Raw genomic sequence first — 23008 nt, 5'->3', positions numbered from 1 at the left:
TGCTGTGTTAAAGTGTTCATGGGCGAGATACTGAACCCTGAATTGCTCTTGGTGGCTCTTCCATTGGTGTATAAGTGTGCATGTGAATGGTTATGGCTCTTTGCATGGTGGCCACCAGTGTATGAATGTGTGTGTGAATGGGTGAATGCTGACTAGTGTTGTAAGACTCGAAAAGCGCTACGTAAATTCAAGTTCGCTGCCCATTTACCATTTGATTTAATACAAAATCTGCAATACAGAAAAGAGTTTGAGATGCACAAAAAATATCGTATTTTGTCATTTATCTTGATGTTTTATAATTTAATTTGAATTCATTACTGTTGTATCCATGCATTGACTGAATCATAGGGCTGGCTATTAGTTAAAAACATTTGAAATACCGATACCTGGACTTCGATACCGGTTCCTGAACGATACTTTTTTCCGATTTTTATGAAGTCTGTTTTAACAAAAGATGACAGTGTGCACACATACATTTTCCCTGTATCTGGGCATAGCCTAGTGTTTTCCCTGCACGCCTCGAGACAGCCAATCACCAGCATTATTAGTTATTGGCACAACAAGCATGCTGCATGCTTATTGGTTCACTGATGCTGATGAGATTAACTCCTTATGTATTGAAATTTGGGGTCCAATAACAAAACATTTTTCAATACTCAATAGTATCGAGGCAATTCGGTCGAAACCCACCCCTACTGTCTCATGATAAACGAAGATTAAGCATATTGCCAGCTGTGATCCGATGCTCCATGGTCAAATAACTTTACCTTTCCTGTGGTTTGTGAAAAGTTACATGTTTAACTTTAACACAGAGCATTTTGAGCCTGGATTGGCTCCTTCCTGGATCTGCTCTATAGTAGATTTTAGGTTTACGTCACTGAAAACAAGCCGTACTCAGCCGATCACATGAAGCCTTGTGAACTTTCAGTCTTATTTTAAACCACCTGGAAGCAGGAAGCCATTTGATTCTGGGAAAGATTTAAATAGTTAAGTTCAAGTACTTTTCACCCATATCTGTAAAAATTAGGCCACCTCATTCTGACTTTATGTAATACTGTTGAAGCCACTGAGAACACTTGTTTAACTGTGTATACTTAAAGCCAAACGTAGTGGACTTTCCAACAAAATTCATGTGTCTTTTGCTTTGTTGTGTGTTTGTGTGTATTCGTTGTTTGAAATAGCTTTAAACCAAACTGAAGTACGTCCATCCCGGCTGCGAGCTGGAAGACATCAAACACTGCAACTCCCCCCCTATGGCGACCATTCTTACTGCCAAGATTTGAATGAAATACTTTTTGTAGTCAAACAGCTTAAAACCAATTTATACTATTTTTGTTCAGACGGCAGAACATCAGGGCAGCTGCAACTGTCTCATTCCACCTGCAGCCAATTACAAACTGTCAGGGTTGATTATTCTGGCAACTGGGAAAAATAGCTGCGTGTCATGACAACTGAACAGAACTTTAGTCCGTGACATCAGCCCCTTGTTCTCTCTCTCTTGAAAAGCACATTTAGAAGCTGACTCGGATGTGAGCAGGAAAATGAGATTCATCGGTACCGCTCAGTACGAAGGGTTGTGCATAATACTGACATGACACCTCGACTCCAACATGAACAAGTCTTTATTGATACCAAAATGTTGCAAATGTTGAATGCATTTTGTATGTTTTCAGGCTGTTTCTCTCCTGTTTGTCTTGTAGGATCTGTCTACTGTAAATCCAGTGACCCTACACGTGGATCCACATGGATTTTACCTCTACTGGACCGACCAAAACAAGGTTCAACTCCAACAGACACACACACACGTCTTGAATCGCCTCTGTAGGCCTAAACTGTCACCAACCAGGCGGATGATGAGGAGCTAATTTAGCACCATGCTAAAAAAAAACAGTGAAGTTAATTAATTACGTCCAAATCTGACTCATCAATATGCAGATCTGGGCGGTAGAGTCATTAGAAGTGGGACAAAAGTCAGATACAGTTCTGAGCCAAACTTTGATACACCACAGTGAAATAAAAGTATATTAAAATATGTACGAATAATCAGGAAAATGTACATGAAGTATTAAAAATAAAAGTGCTCAATGGGGGAAAGTGGCCGGTGTTATCACTCATTGATTAATGTAAAAACAGGCGTCACCATGTCACACACTCGCATAATTTACGCCTAGAAGCTAGTTTAGCATGTAAGAATTGATTTAGCACAGCTGCTGTGTCAGCGCTGGGTCAGGCGTGTGTGAGCTGACCAATCAGAGCAGACTGGGTATTCAGGGAAGGGGGGGGTCCTTAAAGAGACAGGAGCTAAAACATAACGTTTCAGACAGAGGTGGAGAAAAAAAGCATGTAAATCTCTTCTAGTAGTGACCAAAAATAAAATGATGAACCTGATAATGAGCAGAATATGTCTCCTTTAAATCTGGATTCCATATATTCAGTCAAAAACAGGACTTTTATTAACATAATTTGTTAGGTTAACTATCAAACATTCTGATGAAGCTGTTTTACACATAAGACTTATTAATTATTTCCAGTGCATTCAGTATTTATATTGTTTTATCTTCAAGAAAAAACACTATACAGATAAACCAGAATGAAAGGCTGTGGGAACAACTGAATAGAATAGACAGCAAGTGATCATTGATCGTCACAAAGACACACACACTCACACTTTCTCTCCAGGTGGGATGAAATCCTCAGCAGGAAACAGGATGAAGCATTTACCCTCCCAGATAACAGCTGACAGTGTGTGTGTGTGTGTGTGTGTGTGTGTGTGTGTGTGTGTGTGTGTGTGTGTGTGTGTGTGTGTGTGTGTGTGTGTGTGTGTGTGTGTGTGTGTGTGCGTGTGTGTGTGTGTGTTTTCATTAGGAGACAGAGTTGTTGGACCTGACCCTCGTCAAAGATGTCAGAACGGGGAGAAGCACCAAAACACCCAAGGTACTTCACCGTTCAGGTTTTAACCATCTCCCTCTTCACACCTGCATCTCTGTGACCTCTCACTGCTCTCATGCAGAGCAACTGATGTTTTAATCATGTAGTTTCCAGCATCCCTCTCGTATTTGTACAGTACGTTTGATTCTCTTTCTTTGAGATATTTTACTTTTCTGTTTTATTTTTCTCCTATCATATGTTGCATTTAACGCTTTCATGTCCTGTCATTGTGTTTTATCTTCCTTCTTCTGAAAGCTCTCTGTGCATGTTGCTCTATAAATAACAGAATATGATATACAGTATATCGTTCGCTGGCAGTCGCTCAGCGGTTCTGGAATGATTTTAAGTCATGATTACTGTGGCTGCTGTACAAATCTCTAATAATCTCCTCCCTCTGTTCCTCCACTACCTCCGCATTTATGTTGTCACCCAGAAATGGATGTTCATATTTCAACATTTGCTGTAGCCAAAGAAGAAGCGCCTTAAAAAGATGGAGGATTCATCCTCACTAAGTCTCAGCAGTTTGGGCGGAGGAGGGAATTAAAACGTATTATGATCACACCCAAATTCATGAAGAAATGCATGAATAAAAACGATGGCGTCAAAGAAGGGACTGTAATGGATTACACTGTGTGTATGGGGGGGGTCTGATGAACAATTTTAACTTCTTTAACGCTGTGTGGATGTTTATTTATGCCGTTTTATGCTGATATTTGGGGCATTAAAGGGGAATTCTAGTATATTTAAAACTGAGCTCTATATTAACATGTTTTGCTGTGTAAATGGGTCATACTTACCAAAAAGTTTTGAAATCGGTCGAGTAGATCGCCTCATCTGGTAGCTGCGAAACGGCTGCAACGACTGCCATGTAATCCTCTGGGGCAACTATAACTATCAAAGTTATGTCCACTAAAAGTGCTTGTTTCTGTTTGAGTGTTTGACAACATTACAGAAATGATTCCTACAGAGAGAGAATCTTTTGTTAAGTAATCAGATCCTTTGTGTAACCAGAAACACAAGTCTTGTTTCAGGAGAGGTCTCGCTCTGAAATCTTGTGTAAGGTGAGCGATTTAATTTGTTGCCTCATCTAGAAGTCGGTTAAATATTCAGCCGTGACTTTGGAAATGAATTCTTCCTGCAACAACTCGCCTCAACTCAAGGGTAAGACTTCTCCTCAAGCTAGACGTACAAAATGTATTAAACAAAAAGGTTTTTCTTCTTAGGAATCATTTTCTGTTATGTTGTCAGACACAACAACCTCGGCCTGTCAGTGGCAAAAACAAGCACTTCTAATGAGCGTAACTTTGACAGTCGGAGTTGCCCCACATGTTGTTGCAGGTGTGTCTCAGCTGCCAGCCGAGGCGATCAGCTGGAACCATTTCATACCTTTTGCTAAGTAGGCTTTGAATCATTTACACACCGGAGCATGTAATTATAGAGCCCAGGCTTAAAAATACCCAAAATTTTCCTCTAACATTATATTATTGGATCAGACCTGCCTGATTGTTTTGTAATTCCCTGACTAAATAAATGTGTATTGAGCATAAAGCGCAGTGCAGGGCCAATCCAATGTGCTCTCCAAAACCTGACACATTGGCAATTTGCAGGGGATCTGCAGAATTTCTGCACGAAATGGCACGAACCACTCGTGCCAACAGACAGCTTCCTCAGCCAAGAAACAAAATACCACATGTACCATGAGTGTGGTAAACAACATGATGAACACATCTCTCAAATGCTTTTTCATGACTGAGTTCAAACTGGAGGAAAATGCTGCTTTACTGTCTTTACCAAAACGCTTCCCACAAATGAAGCCACACAGCCCAAGAAACAGCAGTTTAAATGGTTTTTTTTTATGTTGAACCAGCTGATATTTCACAGATTTTTAACTTGACATTTAACATTAGATCCAAACTCTGAGTACCTGTGAGATGTTTAATGCTCTCACCATTAGAGCAGGTAGAAAAGCAGACGTTTAGTAGTTGTTGATAAACGAGGAGCATCCGTCTCCTGTGTGCGGCTCTGCTTCAGCCGACAGCTTTTTTTATTTCTGCGTCGTCCAATAGGAGGCCAAGCTGAGGGAGCTGCTCGATATTGGAAACCTGGTTGGCCGGCTTGAGAACCGCATGGTTACCGTGGTTACGGCTTCAGACCTTGTAAACGTCAACCAGCTCAACTTCATCGCTTCCCAGGAGGACGAAGCCAAGGTAATGAACTCAGTGCTCTGCTGATGACAGGGACGGATGGTGACGATGACTATGATGACTGAGATGATGATGATGATGATGATGATGATGATGATGATGATAAAGTGTCTGATTTCGTTAGGTGTGGTGTGAGGAACTGTTTTCTCTGTCTTCCAACCTGCTGAGCCACAATCTCAACAGAGACCAGAGTCTGTTGAAAGCGTGAGTACACACACACACACACACACACACACAATCACATACATGTACACACTTCAAGCACTCTGTATCCTCGGGCTATTTAGAGGATAAGTCTGCTGATGTTCTTTATCGTTCCTTAATGTCGACAAATCCCTTGAAAACAACAAGTGTTGTGTGACTGTATCGTCTGTGTGTCCAAAGGCAGACGTATTTATTCATCTGAGCGCCGCTGTTGTCCAGAATTTATTAAAAACACATCAGTGAGCAGCACTGTTGCCCTGGGTGACCCGATCTTTTATTTCCCTCAAGCAACTGTAGTTTATTTTTGAGTCAATCCCTCCTACACCATCCTGCTGCCTTAAATACTCGCCGGAGCGCCGACCATGTGTTCTTCCGCTGCTAAAAATAGTCCCCAGAGAAGGAACTATTTCCTCCTGCTTCAGTCCGGCTTGGTGAAAAATACAATGCCCAGCTTTTAAAGGACCATTTTCTTTAAAGATTTACATCGTTAGTAGGAACAAAGAGGCTTGGACTGATGCATTGTTGGTTTTGATCTTTTCATGGGATTAGTTAACAACAAGCATAATACAAGTCATATCCTTGAAGTTTTTAAGGATAACTTCATCCAAAAAATTAAATGTCAGTGACTATCCACTCACCCCCATGCTGATGGAAACGCAGGGGAAGTTTCGTAGTCCACAACAGACTAGCTTAGCCGCCATAATGAAGATTTAGGTTTGAAAAAGGGTGTAAATAACTTGTCAAATGAGTTTTGTACGTTGGAGCTTTTGGAGACTTTGGATTACACCAGACGAGCTGTCGATGTGATGCTCCGGAAATGTTTTGTGGACTGCGAAACTTTCCCAGACTTTCCATCAGCATGTGGGTGTGGAGAAAATGACTGAATTTTATCTTATATAATCTTATATAATCACGTCAAGTTATTTCAGTTTTCATGTAATGATGGATCATGATTCAGGATTTAAAAATCTATACACAACTGTGACTGTAAATCCTCTGTGAGTTTACATCAGATTACAGATTAAGTATCCTTCTTTACGTCTCTACGTCCACTTGGTGTCCATGAAATGACGAGAAGGAGGTCATATCTAACTCCTCAAATCTGTTGGAATAAAGCATTTAAACGTAAATAATCCATTCTCTTATACACACACGTCATTTTTATCATCATTTTTTTGCTGTCTGTTTAAACTGTAAGTGGGAGCATCACTGTATTAAACTCTCTTTCATTTTGCTGGGTGCTCCCTTGCAGAGTTTAAAAGCCTTTGATCAAGTTAAAGAAGCCTTGTGATATACAGCTCTGAACTTTTGTCCTCTCTTTGTTTCAGGTACGTCAGGTTAACTCTGCAGCCGAACGCAGAGGGGAGGATTCCTGTCAAGAAGTGAGTTCCTGCTGATTATTATTACCCTTCCTAATCTTTAATCAATGCTCCTGTCTGAGTGTTAACTTCCAGGCACAAGCGGCGGTAGATGAGGATGTGCGAAAATAGCCCGACGAAATCAGCAGAGACACGCACAAAACTGAAACTTTGCTCTTTCCTGTCCCTTGCTTCCAAAAATAAACTTAATTCCATGTGCACTTGGGAAAGCAAAAACAGGGACAGGATTCACGAAGGTGCTTAATTCAGCACTGACCTGGTAATCAACCACTGCCAGAGCATGAGATGGATTATATGAAGGAAAGCTGTACTTTAGAAGCAAACGTGGAGCTGAATTAAGGTCAGTTGATATATCTTGGAAGTCAAATGAGGAGAGGGGATGTTTCAAAAGGGACAGTTCGTAGATATGTCTTTCCTCTTACCTGTAGTGTTATTTAACCATCTTAATAGTTTTGACGTGATTTTTTGAAGACATCAGCTCTCTCTCGTAAGAATAGAAACGAGACAGCACTCAGCTTTTTGTGCTCAAAAGGACAAAAAAATACATGTGAAAACCTAAACAGAAGCGTTGCTTTCCAGAAATCTTGACCCGGTTACTCACATACTTGCTGTGAGTAGTTTCATGTACGCTTGCAAACCGCACCACCGAGGAGAAGCAACATGCGAGAGGTTATTTAACTAAGCTAGCTAACATTACATCTCAGCTAAAGAGGACGCCATTAATGTTTACATGGATGCACGCTTCCTTCTGATACGGTTGGTGTGCAGAGGTTCATAATTTAGTTTTGGGTTACTACTTACTCAATTCTTACGTGCCACACTAGCCGGTAGGTATTAATTAAATGTAAGACGTGGTGATGCAGTGTGATGTCACAAAGTCACTGAATTAAAAGTGGGACTACTGGCGAGGCGTTTCAGGAGCAGTGTTTTCTGTGGGAGAGAGGAGCTTCTGTAGGTGTCATATCTTTAACATGCGAACGTGTCTGGACTGAGCCTTAAAGATGTAGGAGATGTTGAGAAGTTGGTAAAGTTAGTAAACTTCTGGGAGGTTTTGAGGAAGGTAAATTTTGTGACTGTTAGAGGAGGACGTCTGGGGGAGTTAATTAGAGAGAGCAGTCTGGAGGAGGTGCTTTGAGAAGTCAGACTGTACGTTCTGCCTTGGCGACATGTTGTGTTTAAGGATGAGTTGATAATGGTGTGATGTCCCTAACCCTAACCCCGTCTGTTGCAGCATTGTTCGACTGTTTTCGTCAGACAGAAAGAGAGTGGAGAATTCCCTGGAGAACTGCAAGCTGCCCTACAGTCGGGTAAACACTTCAAATAAGTTTAAATTGTATTATCATAACAGATTTTAGTTTAACCAGTTAGATTATACCATGAATACTTGCTTTGAATCGCTGTTGCTGTCTCTGTCTCTGTCTCTGTAGATTATATAAGACACACACAGTCTTTTTCAGCTTTATCCTTCCTTTATCTCCATTTTCTGTTCACTGTTGAGGCTTTTTATCTGATGCTTTTGGTCCAGTGTGACTCACAGTGCACGGAGGGGTGAGATGAGCTCAGAGATCTGGGTCATCAAGTTTTGAAGCAACCAGTGAAAAAGCATAAATGTAATAGTCGGACTCTCTGCTCACGCTGGATCTCACATTGAATATTCCTGTGAGCACGGAAAGATTATTTCTAATGGAGGAAAGTCTTAGAAATCAATCCAAGATGAGGACACAGTATCTTCATCGCTGGCAGTTTCAGCTCTTGCTAATTAAAAAGATGTGGTAATGTTAATGTCCTATATATCTGACAGGGTGACAGCATCAAGCTGGAGGATTTCACACTCGAGATCTACAAGAGCTTTTTGGAAAGTCTGTGTCCTCGTCCTGAGCTCGGCAACATCTTTAAACTGCAGTGAGTGATTAGAAAAATCCTTCACCTTCGTTTACAGCGACAGTCACTGACCTCTGACTGACTTTACTACTCATTTTACACATTAAAGTGTGTTTACAGGTCTTGGGGATCACTACAGCATCTGTGAAAAAGTAGTATTAAGCCTTTTGTGGCTCCAGAGGAAGCTGCATGTAATTTGCAGTAGTACTCAGTAAGACCTGTTAGCACACGTCAATGTGTAAAATTGGTGGAGTTGCCCTTTAATGTCAGACAAGCTACTCCACAAAATAAGCGTTTTTTTTTTGAGGAGTGTTGTTGTTGATTAGCTCCGGGCCAATTTCTCTGATATGCTAAGAATGATGAATAATGATTCATCTTCTGTCCTACTTGTACACAGATGAAGGATGAAAGAGAGGTTCTTATCTTTAACTTAAAAAAGGATTAACTCTGTTACGTTCTGCACATTCAAAGCCAGGCGCAGAAATGATTGTTGCTTTCATTGATTTATCAATCGATTATTTGTGATTCATCTGTCTTTAAAATGTTAGAAAATGTATTTTATTCATAAGTGCAGTCAACCTGCCGTCCTCCACTCGATCATTTAGTCTAAATAACAATTTAAAAACACAAAAGGATTTAGTTTATCGGACATTAAGCGGACACAGTATTAAATGATAATAAAGGATCCTGTTAGATGCTTTGAGGATCTGTAGACATTGTGTAATACTCCCTGGCCTCAGCTGTGACTGTGCTCTGGTCTGCAGAGGATGGGATGACAGGTCGCTGTCAGTCGATCAGATGACAGAGTTCATCAACAACAAGCAGAGAGACCCGAGGCTCAACGAGATCCTCTACCCGCCTCTCCGTCCTGCTCAGACACACACTGTGATGGAGAGGTACCAGCATGACCAGGCACAGCTGAAGCAAGGTGCACACACACACACACACACACACATGCAGACGTTTGTCCTTATCCTGGTTCACACTGAGAATATTTGCTGTTTTATATTCCTAAATTGCTGAACATGCTAGTAGCTAGTTGTCTGTGTTTGTAAGCAACATGTACTGTTGCATGTGTACATGGGTTGATACATAAATACTCTCCTAACCCACCCACACATCCGCAGAGACAGAAAACTGCTAAAATAAACACTGAAGGTGCTCACATTCGTGTTGAATGCTGCCAAAGAGAAAGTTGGCACCTACTTCAAATCCAGCACCGCCTCTTACATGATTTTACATGGTCATTTTTAGAATAAATAGATTTTCCAACATGTAACAGCTCTGTTTGAATTCTTCTTTAAAGAAGCTTTGATTTTTCAGGTTTTTGACACTGTCAGAAACATAAGAATTTTTTTATTTTTTAGGCTGGTGGTGGTGTTGTTGTTGTACTGGAGTGCATTATATTGAAAGGTGTTCCTAATATTCTGCCCCTCTCATGTATGCAAATGGGGTGGACAATATATAAACAACCAAAATAAGGTACATTTTTCATCATTATACAATATTGTAATTGTAAACAGCAGCAAAATGATGGTTGATGACTGTCCATGAGCACCAAGCATCCATGTTATAGTCCCATTTGTCCATTTTCCTTTTCCTGCGACTGGACGTTGCCCAGGAGCAGCCCTCAATGCAGGATTAGCACTGCTCTTATTTCAACTCTCTTCCTCCCTGGGGCGGTCCAGCCAGTCAGGAAGGTTGAAAGACGTTACCCATTTTCTTCTCCAATGCTGATGACAGTATTTCTGCCATAGGTAATACATAACAGACAGTTAAAAATACAAAAATGTAGCATAATTTGGAGGAGCTACCGGCCACTGCTTCATCATACGTCGCCTCTGCCATCGTAACAAAAAAAAAATGGTTGCAACATCGATATGTTGCTCTGCTTTTACCTGAAAATGTTTAGGAGGAGGTTTAGGATGAAGAGGAGACCATCCAGAAAACATCTGCCGTTTGTATTCGGTAGCAAAGCAGGAAGTGTGACGTTTTTACTCCTAATCTGTATCACGTTGTTTTTATTTGCCTGGATGTGACCATGAGGGCAGCAGATCATAATACACTCATACGGGTTGATATAAAAGGCAATGTTGTCTTAGATATCAGGACATGCTGGGAACGACTGACCTTTTTGTCAAGTCTAATAGACTAAAGTTTCAGATCTAAAATGTTAAAAAACCAACGAGATGTTGAGAAAGAGTCTGAAGTGACACTTGAGGGTGCATCAAATATTTATACCACAGAAACACCAGAAAGATGAATGTGTTTACTCTGCTGCCTCTCTTATCCCTTTTAGTTGGAGTGTGTTTCTTACTTTGATCTCCTAATGTGTGTGTGTGTGTGTGTGTGTGTGTGTGTGTGTGTGTGTGTGTGTGTGTGTGTGTGTGTGTGTGTGTGTGTGTGTGTGTGTGTGCACGCACGTTCTTGCGTGCTTGCTATGCAGGCGTCATCACCCTCCAGGCGTTCTCCAGTTATCTGTCCAGTGATGAGAACGGAGTCATCCCACCAGAGAAACTGGACCAGTCTGAAGACATGAGCTTCCCCCTGTCACACTACTTCATCAACTCGTCACATAATACATACCTGACAGGTACGCACACACGCACACACACACACACCACACACACAACCCCTCAACTACCAGCAGCAGGTTCATCACTTTGCTATTAAGAGATTGATGCACTCAGTGGCTGCTCGATACATTTCTTTCTACTGGAAACAACTTTAAAAAAGTCAAGTACTCTGCAGGTGTGAGGTGGATTGTTGTTGACATCCATCGATGAAAATCTGGACCGACTCCAGTGCCGAGATATTTATTCATTCAGTTCACAGCTGATTTGAACAGCAGAGAAGGTAAATTACAACACATCCAGGTGTCGTGGGAACACAAAGCTCCACTGTGTGAGCAATTAACGTTCTTCAGAGTGACACTGAACCCAACAACACTTTACAACCTTTTTTATTGAGTCATTCAGTCATCAAGTCTTTCAAATATAGCCAATGTGAACATGTAGTTTAACCTACCGTAACGTTTTATTTTCTGTTTCTTCTTCCCGTGTTTCAGCGGGCCAGCTGGCAGGCAGCTCCTCGGTGGAGATGTACAGGCAGGTTCTTCTGGCCGGATGCCGCTGCGTGGAGTTAGACGTGTGGAAAGGACGAACGGCCGAGGAGGAACCTGTCATCACGCACGGGTTCACCATGACATCAGAAATCCCCTTTAAGGTGTGTAGATTAGCATCCAGGTAACTAGTATCCAGGAAAGGTCATTTTCATAGAGCAAGTTGTTAGTTTATGTTAGCAGACCCTGTTTCTCTGACTATCACTAGCTTCTGTTAGCTCTCTGTTAGCGGCACTGAGACGAGGCGCTCCACAATGTCTTCACCAAGGAATCCACAGTCTTCGCTCTCTCTGTTCCCTTCAATTAATCTCTCTCCAATTAATTGTAATGACGGCATAAAAGCCACAAAAATGTCCATTTTGGTCTTCAAGGACGAAATCATAACTGGCTGAAGCTGCTTTTATGGTTTAACTGCTGCAATATTCAGCCACTTTGCATTAGAAGTGCTGTTTAAAGGCAGACAGAAAATATTCTTCTTCTCCTGCACGTTTCACAAGTTACATTTGTTGTGTATTTAGTTGTCTGTGCAAACACTATGTATTTAATATCTGCCTCATTATGACTAATTTTTTTTTTTTCTCATTTTCCAGGAAGTGATTGAAGCTATCGCAGAGTGCGCCTTCAAGACCTCACCTTTCCCCGTCATACTGTCCTTTGAAAACCACGTGGACTCGTGAGAATCTCGATTTATTATTCATGATTTACGTGTGAATCGATCGATGTGGACCTGATCACACTGAAGATTTTCTCTCTATCCTTTCTTCTGTCTGACTATCAGCTTGAAGCAGCAGGCTAAAATGGCAGAATATTGTCGATCTATATTCGGAGAAGCGCTGTTGATTGACCCTCTGGACAAATACGCTGTAAGTAACACGCACACACAAGACAAATGTTGTGTTTCAGTATGTGTGTTCTTAGCTAACTAGCGATTGATCTGTTGTCTCTACTGTGTGTGTGTGTGTGTGTGTGTGTGTGTGTGTGTGTGTGTTTGCAGCTGGAGTCAGGCGTCCCCCTGCCCAGTCCTCAGGAGCTGATGGGCAAAATCCTCATCAAGAACAAGAAATCCCATAAACCCTCCAACAACACAGACACCAAAAGACTGACGGACCAACCTGCCAATCAGAGCAATGAGCCAGTGTCTCCTAGCAACAACACAGGAGGTAAGACACAAAGACGCAAGGACATGTGAAATGTGTTCAGCTGTGACCGACCGACAGTCTTTGTCTCAAAACACAAAACAGACCGTGGTGACGCTGTGGTTTCTGAGGCTACCGCAAAATATTGATACCGGAGAGAATTCAGTCTTTAAATTAGCCGCACACAAATTGTCAAAGAGAGTCTTTTTGTGTGAATCTCTCGAATAGTTTTCACATAAAGCGGACGTATGACCTCGCAAAATATGAGTCACCTCCAAATTAGCGTCATTTTTAAAAAAAAGGTACGACGATGCCGCGTCACTGCAGCATCAGCTGACGATCCGATCGGTGCCCAGATATTCAGACGACGGAGAATATTTTTACATGTTTAATGAACGAATTGAAGGAGAGACAGCAGAAGGGTTTGGAGAAAGAGTGACAAATTTCACAGGCTGACCATCGTTTATTTTTATACCGACGATAGCCGTGGCCGGAGGCAGTATGTTTTCGGGTTGTCTGTCCGTCCATACGCACGTCCATCCATCTCATTCTTGTGAACACAATATCTCAGTCCAATGTCACACTTGGACTCGAGGATGAACTGATTCGATTTTTGGTGGCCAAAGGTCAAAGGTTAAGGTCACTGTGACCTCACCAAACATATTTTTGGCCATTACGCAATGATTCCCTTAATAATTATGACCAAATTATGAAACAAACGACATTCACTGCCACTAGACATCACACCTGCACCAGTTGTCAATAGTCTAATAATGGCATAGCTAACTTAAAATCAAATATCACATCAAATCATGAATTTGGAAAGTGTGACACCACTAATTTTAGTGTTTTGTTTATCTACAATATGTTTAAAACGGACATGGTGTGGACAGAGGGACTCACATGCACTGACACGCACGCTCGGCCGTCTTGGCTACGAAAACAAACAACAGAGAAGCTCAGATCAGGAAACACACAGAGGAAGTGTGGCTTTATTCTCTACTCAACACCCCAGTTCTCACCTATACTGTAAATTTACATATCAAATAGTTGCTTGATGCTACGTTAATGTCAAAATATAATATATTTAATCTTTAATATCAAAAGCATGGCGGCTACATCTGTTTTTTATAAGTGCTTCTGGATTCAGAGACTTTTAACAGGTGCATCTATCTATTATACAACCATAATTTCATGATTTTGGCCGGAGTGACAAACCTGCTCCTTCTGCTCACGCTGGTGTCTTAGATTTTTCCTCCTGCAGTCCGCTGCACCTCGGGGATGCCTCGGTAATGAGCAGGACATCCCAGAAGAGGTCTGGAGCTCAGAGCAGCAATTAAACAGAGGTGCAGGGGGAAATTAGGGAGCCTTATTGACACGTCTGATGTGCAGATCCTGAAAACAGGTCTGGGACTGAGAGCCCAGCTGGTAGACGGAGAGCAGACTGAGCTGAAGTACGTACTCGTACACCGGCAGTGACCCTTTAGTCAGCGAACGCTTGAGTGGGCTGAATAATCACCTGCAGAGATTAAAGCAGTGGGTTGTTTACAAAATTACAGGCATGTGTTTTGTTATTTTCAGATTTTTTTGTGTGTTTTCTGCTTGAAATCGCAGCACAGACTTCACATATCACTCAGATGTCGTGTAAATATGTCTCCTGTCGGTTTATTTACTTCTCCTCTGCATCTCAGAGGGTAATACTGTACTTTTTACTCCACTACATTGGGCTTTTTTAGACATGTTTAACTTTAATTTTAACAGAGATGGAGGCTGAGAGTGAGGAAGATGATGATGATGAAGATGATGATGGTAAAAAGGTCAGTGGTGACGTCACACAAAGCTGAGGGGCCGCTGCCCTGACTGCTGTCGCCCTCACTGCTCTTGCCCTCACTGCTGTCGCCGTTTGTTAATGTCGACAAGTGTTTTTGAGTTTCATCGTTGTGCTGTTGATTTTTTGTGTCATTGTCGCTGTTAATCTTGTTGCCGCTCTAACTGTTCGTGTTGTCGGTCGTTGTCGGCGCTGCTTTTTCCTGTCGTTTGTTTTGCTGTTGTCTCTGCAGTGTGTTGCTGTTTAGTCCTTTTTGCTGCTGTTGTTGTTTATTCTTGCCATTTTGTTTTCTTAGCCATAGTGTCAACCGTCGGTCTGAGCTTTAGCCGTACAAGCTTAGTTTTGTTGTTAGTTTTAGCTTTTTTTCTGGTTCGATTGGGTTTTCATTAAAGGTGCAGTGTGTAGGATTTGCTGGCATCTAGTGGTGAGGTTGCACATTGCAACCAGTGAAATATCCCTTGCCTTCTTCAGAGTCGCTGTTTGGTTTGTCCATTCTAGGCTACTGTAGAAATATGGCAGTGCAACATGGCGGACTCCGTCGAAAATCACCCTCTTTTTACGATAATGAAAACACAATAACTCTTAGTTTCAGTTATGCTTTAATTATTATTTGTAATTATGAATATTAGACTCCATTTATGCCAATAGATCCTTTAAATCCTGCACACTGGAACGTCAAAAGATGTAGCACTGCTTTCCTATAACAACGTCAGACTCACAGTGTTTGAAAACAGCTCAAAAGGAGCAAAGTGGATGCAGCAGAAACAGAGATATTATCTCACATATGTTCTCCCTGGAGCCTACATTACCCACAATGCATCTCTGACTGCATACAGCACAGTCGGAGATACAGTTAGTTTAGTCATGCTGGCAGCGGCTAATGTAACCTCAAGTTGCTAGTCTCAAGCAGACGTGAGGAGCAGGATACAGAGCTCACTTCTTTCTTCACACCAGCACATTTATTTTCATTTTCGTACTTGTAGTTTTCAATTGACATGAGTGACATCACTTGAGGCGATTTATCAGACTGAGCAGCTCCTTCTGAAGCCACAGAGGGCTTTTTAAAACTGTATTTGCCTCCGTGCTGGCATGATTGTCCCCATAACCCAAGAATTCATACGCTAATTATGACAAAATCTCACACAAAAGTCACACTGGATGTAAATTGGGGAGGCACAAAACTGTAAGGGGTAATTCTAGTTTCTGATGTGCAGCAGCTGTGAATAGATTTTGATGCTCAGAGTCTGCAGAGTTCCTCTTTTATCTGCACGACCAGATAAGTTGAACGTGGAGGAAGGAAGAAGAGACACATTCTGCTAAAACAAAGAAACGACTAATTAAAGCGTCTCTGTTCACATCAAAAGAGAAGAAAGAAACTAAACAGATATCAAAAGGCCAGACAAGTGTGTCGGCTGTTGAAACACAATTTGCTATAGAGAAAAGAAGAATAGGATGAAAACAAATGCAAACAATTACAAGGAGGGTTTAAACACAGGCCTGTTGTGAGATCTGGTTGTGCGTTTTCACATGTATGTGTGTATTTGTGATCGCGTGTGTTTGTCTAAGTGGTTCTGGTCGGCTGTTTGCTCTGTGTGACGATGTGAAACTGCTCACTGTCAGATAATGATGCTGCTTTTTGACACTAAGTGCTAAAAACTCTTGACAACAGTTTGTTGGAGTACATGTGTATTTCTCCTGTGTATTCAACTGACAGACCATTAAACCCAGCACTCGGATTTCAGTCTGAGAAACTTTATCCCTGTTTTTTTTTTTCCCGTTTATTTCAGGGCTCAGCAGAGCGGGAGGCCGTGGCTACTGAGGAAATGTCCACTCTGGTAAACTACGTCCAGCCAACCAAGTTCAACTCATTCGAAGCCTCCAAGAGTAAGAAAAGCAGATCAGAACCGCGCACTGACACACTGATTCACATTGTGTTTCTGCAACACAGAGCTTCCTCAAAGCTGGAAAATCATTTCATTCAATACAAGGATCAACATTTCACAACTTGAGGATGATGTGCAATGATAGAGCAGCATTGATCTCATTGTTTCTTGAAAACGAGAAGATTATGAGTCAAAAATAAGTCATTTTGTACTTTATCAAAGTTGGGGTCCCTGCATTTTACCACAGAAACATAAAAAAATAGATACAGGCACAAGAATTAGTAGGAAATGATGTCCAGAGAGAATGTGGGAATCATGCAGAAGCCAAGACAAATACTGAAAAATGTCTGTGTGTGTGTGTGTGTGTGTGTGTGTGTGCGTGTGTGTGTGCGTGCGTGTGTGTGTGTGTGTGTAGAGGCAGCCCGCTGTTACCACATGTCGTCTTTTGTGGAGACCAAAGCTTTGGAGCATCTCACAAAGTCACCAGTGGAGTTTGTGGAGTATCCTTGGCAACAGTGACGGCGACTCGACGCTTCATGTTTTTTCTCTTTTGATGCTTTTTCTGTACAAAACCACAAAAAAACACTAAAAATTTAAATGCAGTATTATGTTTTAAAGTCTGTATACCGGTTCTGTCTGTATGTTTAAAGATCAAGTTCCATCAGAATCGAATTTTTTTTTCATCTTTATTTTATTCTATTCTATTTCATTAACATGTTACTGTTTTGCTGTAATCAATTTATTTATTTTTTTACTTATTTCATAATTTTCTTTTATTAGCTTTTTATCCTATATACGTAAGTTTCATCTATTATTGTCTCGTCTTTTATTATCTGAGCTTCCCATTTATAATTGTTGTTTTATTAGTTAATCTTTCTCTTTTCTTTCTTTCTTTCTTTCTTTCTTTCTTTCTTTCTGTTTTTGCTTGTTTCGATGTGCATTAGTCTCTAAATCCATGTTTAAGTTTTGTCAATTTGTTTGAAAGGTGCTATTAAATCAAAGTTTGATCGACTGACTGATTGATAGTCAGAAGTGAAGGAGTCGTGTCGTCCTGTGTGTGATGACCAGATGTTTATCATGACCTGACGAAGTATTTAACCTTCTCTGTAATCGATCTTAACCGTACGTTCACCAGATACAATAAATCCCAGCTGAGTCGGATCTATCCAAAAGGAACCAGAGTCGACTCGTCCAACTTCATGCCTCAGCTGTTCTGGAACGCCGGCTGTCAGCTGGTGGCGCTCAACTACCAAACTATAGGTGAGAGTCCAGGCTTTCATCACTGATCTCCAGTCAACCACCAACACCTGTAACAAACACCTCAGCAAGACCGGCATCAGCTTAACCATTGTTTCAGTATGAATGTCAACCTTTTCTTTAATAGAGCAGTTATTTCCAACATTTTAAATCAGAGCTCGGTCTGCTTTCTCAAAGGTCTGCATGTTGTGACCAGAAAGAGCTCATATTATCCACTAACTCATGAGGACTACTTCTCTATCTTGTTATTCATCTCAGCCCCCCAACAAAGGGCTGACCTAACACATTAATGTTGGGAACTATTGTGTGCCTAAATCCTAGACTTCCCATGAGCTGAACACTGCTCTCTAGTTACTGAACCGACCCAAAACTCATCCAAAATCTGAAAGTTAATTGACTGAATCTTTCAAGCAGACATTAGTGGCATTGCAGAAGAATTACAGTGGCCGGATGTTCCTCTCTGGACTCATTCGTCTCTTTAAGTTTCTATGTGCTCACTCTTGTATATTTCCTTTGTATTATCTGTCCTTTGTTCCTCTAACAGGGAAAAACTTGATGCAAGTCTTGGAAATCTGCATCCCCAGTCAGATAAAAGTGTCCCTGTCCTCTTCGGCTGAAGGAGTGCAACAACTCTCAGCTTTTGTAGTGATAAAAATTAATATAAGCTTTTTTTTTGTTCCAGATTTGTCCACGCAGCTGAATCTCTTCATGTTCGAGTACAACGGTCGAGGCGGCTACAGACTGAAGCCTGAGTTCATGAGACGACCGGACAAACACTTCGACCCCTTCACAGAAAACACAGTGGACGGCATCGTAGCCAACACGCTCTCTGTGAAGGTACAGCGGCAGCAGTTTAAATCTTTTATGGGATTGTAGCATCTTACAGTTAATGCAGAAAACAGATATTACTTTATGAATAATGTAAACTGTCCCTACTGTTGTTTGTAGGTGATTTCAGGCCAGTTCCTGACTGAGCGGCGGGTGGGCGTCTACGTGGAGGTGGAGATGTTCGGACTTCCTGCGGACACCAGGAGGAAAGCTCTCAAGACCAAAACCTCCCAGAACAACAACGCCATCAACCCAGTGTGGGACGAAGAGCCAATCGTCTTCAAAAAGGTAAGATACACCACAAAGAGGCCGGATCTATAATCTATATTAATCTGTCTGTTAACGGTGCGACTTCATCTCTCTGGCAGGTGATTCTTCCGACTCTGGCCTCTCTGAGGATCGCTGCTTTTGAGGAAGGAGGGAAGTTTATTGGTCATCGGATCATTCCAGTTTCTGCCATCAGACCAGGTAAGTCACATTTATTCCAACCATTCTCATCCCTAAGTTTTAAAACTTTAACGCGGTTATCTGTAAGATCTTGGTTTTTGTTTTTTTCATATCTTTGGTGAAAACTACCTGCTGCTCCCAGAGATCCAGCCAGTGTGGCTCTTTCATCTTTTTGTCAGTAAAGTTTGAGTTTCTCTGAGCTTCACTCTTTTTTCACTACCCCACATTCCAGTTTTTCTTCTATTTGTTCAAAAAAAAAGAAAAGTGCCCTTTGCTTGTATAAATGCGGTGCTGTGCCAGAAAAACTCAACAGACTACACTTATTTTAAACTGTCAAAACTTTCCTGAACTGAAATTATGATAAATTGTTATTGTCTTTCGAGGCAAATGCCGAACATTATTACGTTAATGCGTATTAAAAACATTTACACCTCCTTTTCTTTTGCCTTTAATGTCTGTGTAGGCTCCAAATACGCTCATGTTTTTGTTCCCATTATTCAGAAGCTTCCCTCCTCGCTGCACCTGCTGCCTCCAACTGTTTCCAAAAGCCCATTTAAAACAGTTTGCAGAGACACGCTGCTGCTTTGAAAAATGTCACTCACCACTTTAAATGAAATGACTGGTCGTTTTCTCTTGTAATTTTGTCATTACATGACTGATGTTCGGTGTGAACTCCACTGCGTCTCGCTCTCTCTCTTTCCCTTTTAACGTTCTTGGCAGATTTCCTACATTACTGTTCACCCTGAATAACCCAGTGATGGTAACATCAGAGTCTGTGTTTTCCTTCAGGTTACCGTTACATCGGCTTGAGGAACGAGAAGAACCAGTCTCTGATTCTTCCTGCTGTGTTCGTCTACATCGTGGTCAAAGATTACGTCCCAGACACCTTCGCAGGTACCAACTTCAAGTCAACTTTCTTGTGTGACATCAAAGAACATGACAAAAAAATAGATAAAAACAAGTAAAACTTCCAAGAAATTTGCTGCGGATTTTCCTGCAAGGATGATTGTTTTGTGACCTTTTGTAGTTTCTGCTTGTTCACAGAAATGTAAATGTCAGATGAACAGACTGCAGTGAAACGTATTGAGCACATTCAAACTCCACAATCTCAAGAGCCACCTGCATGACACACTTAATCATTCTCAGAAGACACGTTTACTGAGTGTTAAAGCGTTCGGCTGCTGAAATAGAAACAAAATACTCTTCTTGATGACATGGTATTTGTAGTATGTGAAGCTCATTTTGTCCAACCAACAGTCCAAACCTCAACATTATTAGATATATATATAGTCAGATAAATGCAGTTTAGTACCATATTCCCCTTTTAAATGTAATGTAGTAGAAGTATGAAGTGGCATAAAAAGAATAGACTTAAGTATAAGTACCTGTAATTTGTACTCTTGTAGAGTACTTGAGTAAATGTTGACCTACTTAGTTACATTCTCCACTAGATTTTTCGACTCCATGGTCTTTTCTCCAGCCAAGATGTTTATACATGAAGAACTACTTCAGTATTTATTTATCTATTTAATTGTTTGTTTATTTATGTATTTATTTACTGAATAGTTTAAAATTACAAGGACAGTGCACAATAGTAGATATATCTGTAAACATGCTGGCTAATTTTTAACTGCAGTCCCTGGATAGATGTCTTGACAGCTACAGACAAATGAAATACATTAACAACAACAATAAAGCGTAGGAACACAAGAAAGACTTTAAAACAAGGACAGTAATACATAAAACATAAAACAACGCATGCTTCATGTTTTTGAAATGTCCATGAGAGGAGCTTTGTCATCATATGCAGCTGTGTATTCATCTGTCTTTCTTTGTATTTCCTTTTCAAGATGTGATCGAGGCTTTGTCCAACCCCATTCGATACGTCAACCTCCTGGAGCAGAGGTCCAAACAGCTGGCGGCTCTGACGCTGGATGACGTAGAGGAGGACACGCAGGCCGAGGTCAGTCCTGTTTCTCCTGTTCTCCGGTCTTAAAAGCAGAACGTTCGTCTGTAACTCTGGTTGTTGTTGTTGTTGGTCTTCAGGATGAGACAGACACGACTGCAGAGCGCAAGAACGACTTGAAATCAGCTCCACTGGAGAACGGACTCAGCCCCCCCTCTGGTCCCGCGGGCCACACCCCCATCGCCATGACGCCCAAAGCCTCCGCGGCCAATCAGCAAGCAGCCACGACAGGTAGCATCTACCTACAAACAAAACACTCACTCATTCATAGAAAAGTGCTGTTGATTTGATTAGTTATTATGTCTTTTCTGCATTTCAGAAGCAGCAAAACCAGCAGCGAAGACCGAAGATCTGGTTTTAAGTGTTTTGATAGGTCAGTATTTATTTACTGCTTTCTAATCATTTCATCCTGTATCCAATCAATCAATCAATCAATCAATCCATTGCAGTTATACATGAGGTTAATATCATCAAAAATCTTTTTGTAGCAGAACATCTTGAAAAGACTTTTCTGACAGAAATCTTTTGTTGTTTTTCATCTGAAAATGATAGAAGTCTTGTAAGAAACATGAGATCATAAAACGGAAAAAAAAAAAAGAAACAGCAGAGAAAGACGTTAGAGTTTTATTAATTCTCACAGAGGTCTCTTTAAATATGCTGCATGATCACTTGTGGTACCAGATGTCCCAGCGTGCGCCATGGAGAGTCTGCAGCAGTCGAAGGTTTATCAGAAGGAGCAGAGACGTCAGTTCAAAGAGCTGAAGGAGCTGGTGAGGAGGCACCAGAAGAAAACCTCCGAGCTCCTCCGAGAGTTCAACAACAAGTACAAGAAGACGGCCCGACAGTGCAGCAAGAGCAGGTGCACACGCATAATGTGATGCTAATTTAATTACTGTACCACTGCTTCTCATCTTATTCTTATTTTAACATCGAGTCAGCGCGTTCGTCGTGCAGATCGGAAACATCCGTGTGTTTGTTTATGCCTTTTTTTGTTTGTCAGGAATTCGTGTTCTGACAGCGAGAAGGACGAGCGCCTCCAGCAGCTGAGAGACGAGCAGCAGCAGCAGCTTCTGGCTCTGAGGCAGGAACAGTACTACAGTCAGAAATATCTGCAGAGAGAGCACATTAAAATGGTAAAGTCAAACAAAACCAACTGCTGCTGGAACTGACTTTCATCTCTGTCGCTGTCTCCAAAAACTGTGGTTATTTATACTTGGATGAACAATTTTAAAGCTCCCCTCCTGTTGCAGGCACTTTCTTTCAAAAATAAAATCACCCCAAGACGACAAAATGCTAAATATGAGTCATTGAATGATTACAAGTCGTGTAGCGTTAAACATGAATGTATGCTCCTGCAGCTGACAGAGCGACTGACCAGTCTGGCTGAGGAGAGTCACAACACCCAGATGAAGAAACTCAAAGACATCTGCGACAAGTAAGTTACAAATCTGTGACTGAGAGGACAAACATCTGGGTGTTAAAGCTTCTGTGTGGGAACGACCTTGTTAAGAGTGATGCTGTTACTGTTGTCACGATCCTGGAATTTCTGACTTCGATACAATACCTTGAAAAATGATTATATTTGCTTTCATGTCTGATACCACGGGGAAAATATAACAAGGTTTGTGTACTGTGTGTGTTAAGCACAACAGAGTCTAAGTTAATTGTCACTGTCGGAGAGAAGAGAGAGCCAGAAAATGCAACTGGTGTAGGTGTATCGATACTGTTGGAAAATAAGTATTGAAACCATTTGAGATATACAGAATCGATATTTGTGACGACACTAGCTGCCTTCGTTTTCTCTGAGCAGCCTGAATCTCGGCAGAGCATCTCGTCCTGTTTACAGTGTGTAATAGAAAATAGTCAGATGCCATGATACTGAAAACTTCTGAAAACTTAAGCTTTAAGAGACAGATTTATGTTAGAAAGATGAAGATTAGAAGTGG

At 41.3% G+C, this 23008-nt stretch overlaps 1 protein-coding gene across 1 annotated transcript in view; it reads left to right on the top strand.

Annotated features, from left to right (window-relative positions):
- The window catches only part of LOC311270290 (1-phosphatidylinositol 4,5-bisphosphate phosphodiesterase beta-1-like), a 29195-nt gene that overhangs the window by 2223 nt on the left and 3964 nt on the right, over window positions 1-23008 (top strand). Inside the window, exons 2-28 of the mRNA XM_084375070.1 lie at window positions 1701-1778; window positions 2866-2934; window positions 4995-5135; window positions 5257-5336; window positions 6665-6718; window positions 7947-8022; window positions 8517-8617; window positions 9361-9524; window positions 11043-11189; window positions 11664-11821; window positions 12308-12390; window positions 12496-12580; window positions 12712-12877; window positions 14615-14670; window positions 16469-16565; window positions 16980-17064; window positions 17700-17824; window positions 18504-18658; window positions 18770-18937; window positions 19018-19117; window positions 19886-19990; window positions 20947-21059; window positions 21143-21293; window positions 21382-21435; window positions 21744-21921; window positions 22063-22195; window positions 22421-22497. Coding sequence (XP_084231196.1) covers window positions 1701-1778; window positions 2866-2934; window positions 4995-5135; window positions 5257-5336; window positions 6665-6718; window positions 7947-8022; window positions 8517-8617; window positions 9361-9524; window positions 11043-11189; window positions 11664-11821; window positions 12308-12390; window positions 12496-12580; window positions 12712-12877; window positions 14615-14670; window positions 16469-16565; window positions 16980-17064; window positions 17700-17824; window positions 18504-18658; window positions 18770-18937; window positions 19018-19117; window positions 19886-19990; window positions 20947-21059; window positions 21143-21293; window positions 21382-21435; window positions 21744-21921; window positions 22063-22195; window positions 22421-22497 — 2999 coding nt within the window. The remainder of the gene's footprint in view (window positions 1-1700; window positions 1779-2865; window positions 2935-4994; window positions 5136-5256; window positions 5337-6664; window positions 6719-7946; window positions 8023-8516; window positions 8618-9360; window positions 9525-11042; window positions 11190-11663; window positions 11822-12307; window positions 12391-12495; window positions 12581-12711; window positions 12878-14614; window positions 14671-16468; window positions 16566-16979; window positions 17065-17699; window positions 17825-18503; window positions 18659-18769; window positions 18938-19017; window positions 19118-19885; window positions 19991-20946; window positions 21060-21142; window positions 21294-21381; window positions 21436-21743; window positions 21922-22062; window positions 22196-22420; window positions 22498-23008) is intronic.

This window comes from Pagrus pagrus (assembly GCF_965226575.1).
Source record: "Pagrus pagrus genome assembly, chromosome: 15".
Taxonomy (NCBI): Eukaryota; Metazoa; Chordata; class Actinopteri; order Spariformes; family Sparidae; genus Pagrus; species Pagrus pagrus.
Note: the sequence above shows the minus strand (reverse complement) of the source record. Positions and strands in the feature narration are given on the sequence as shown.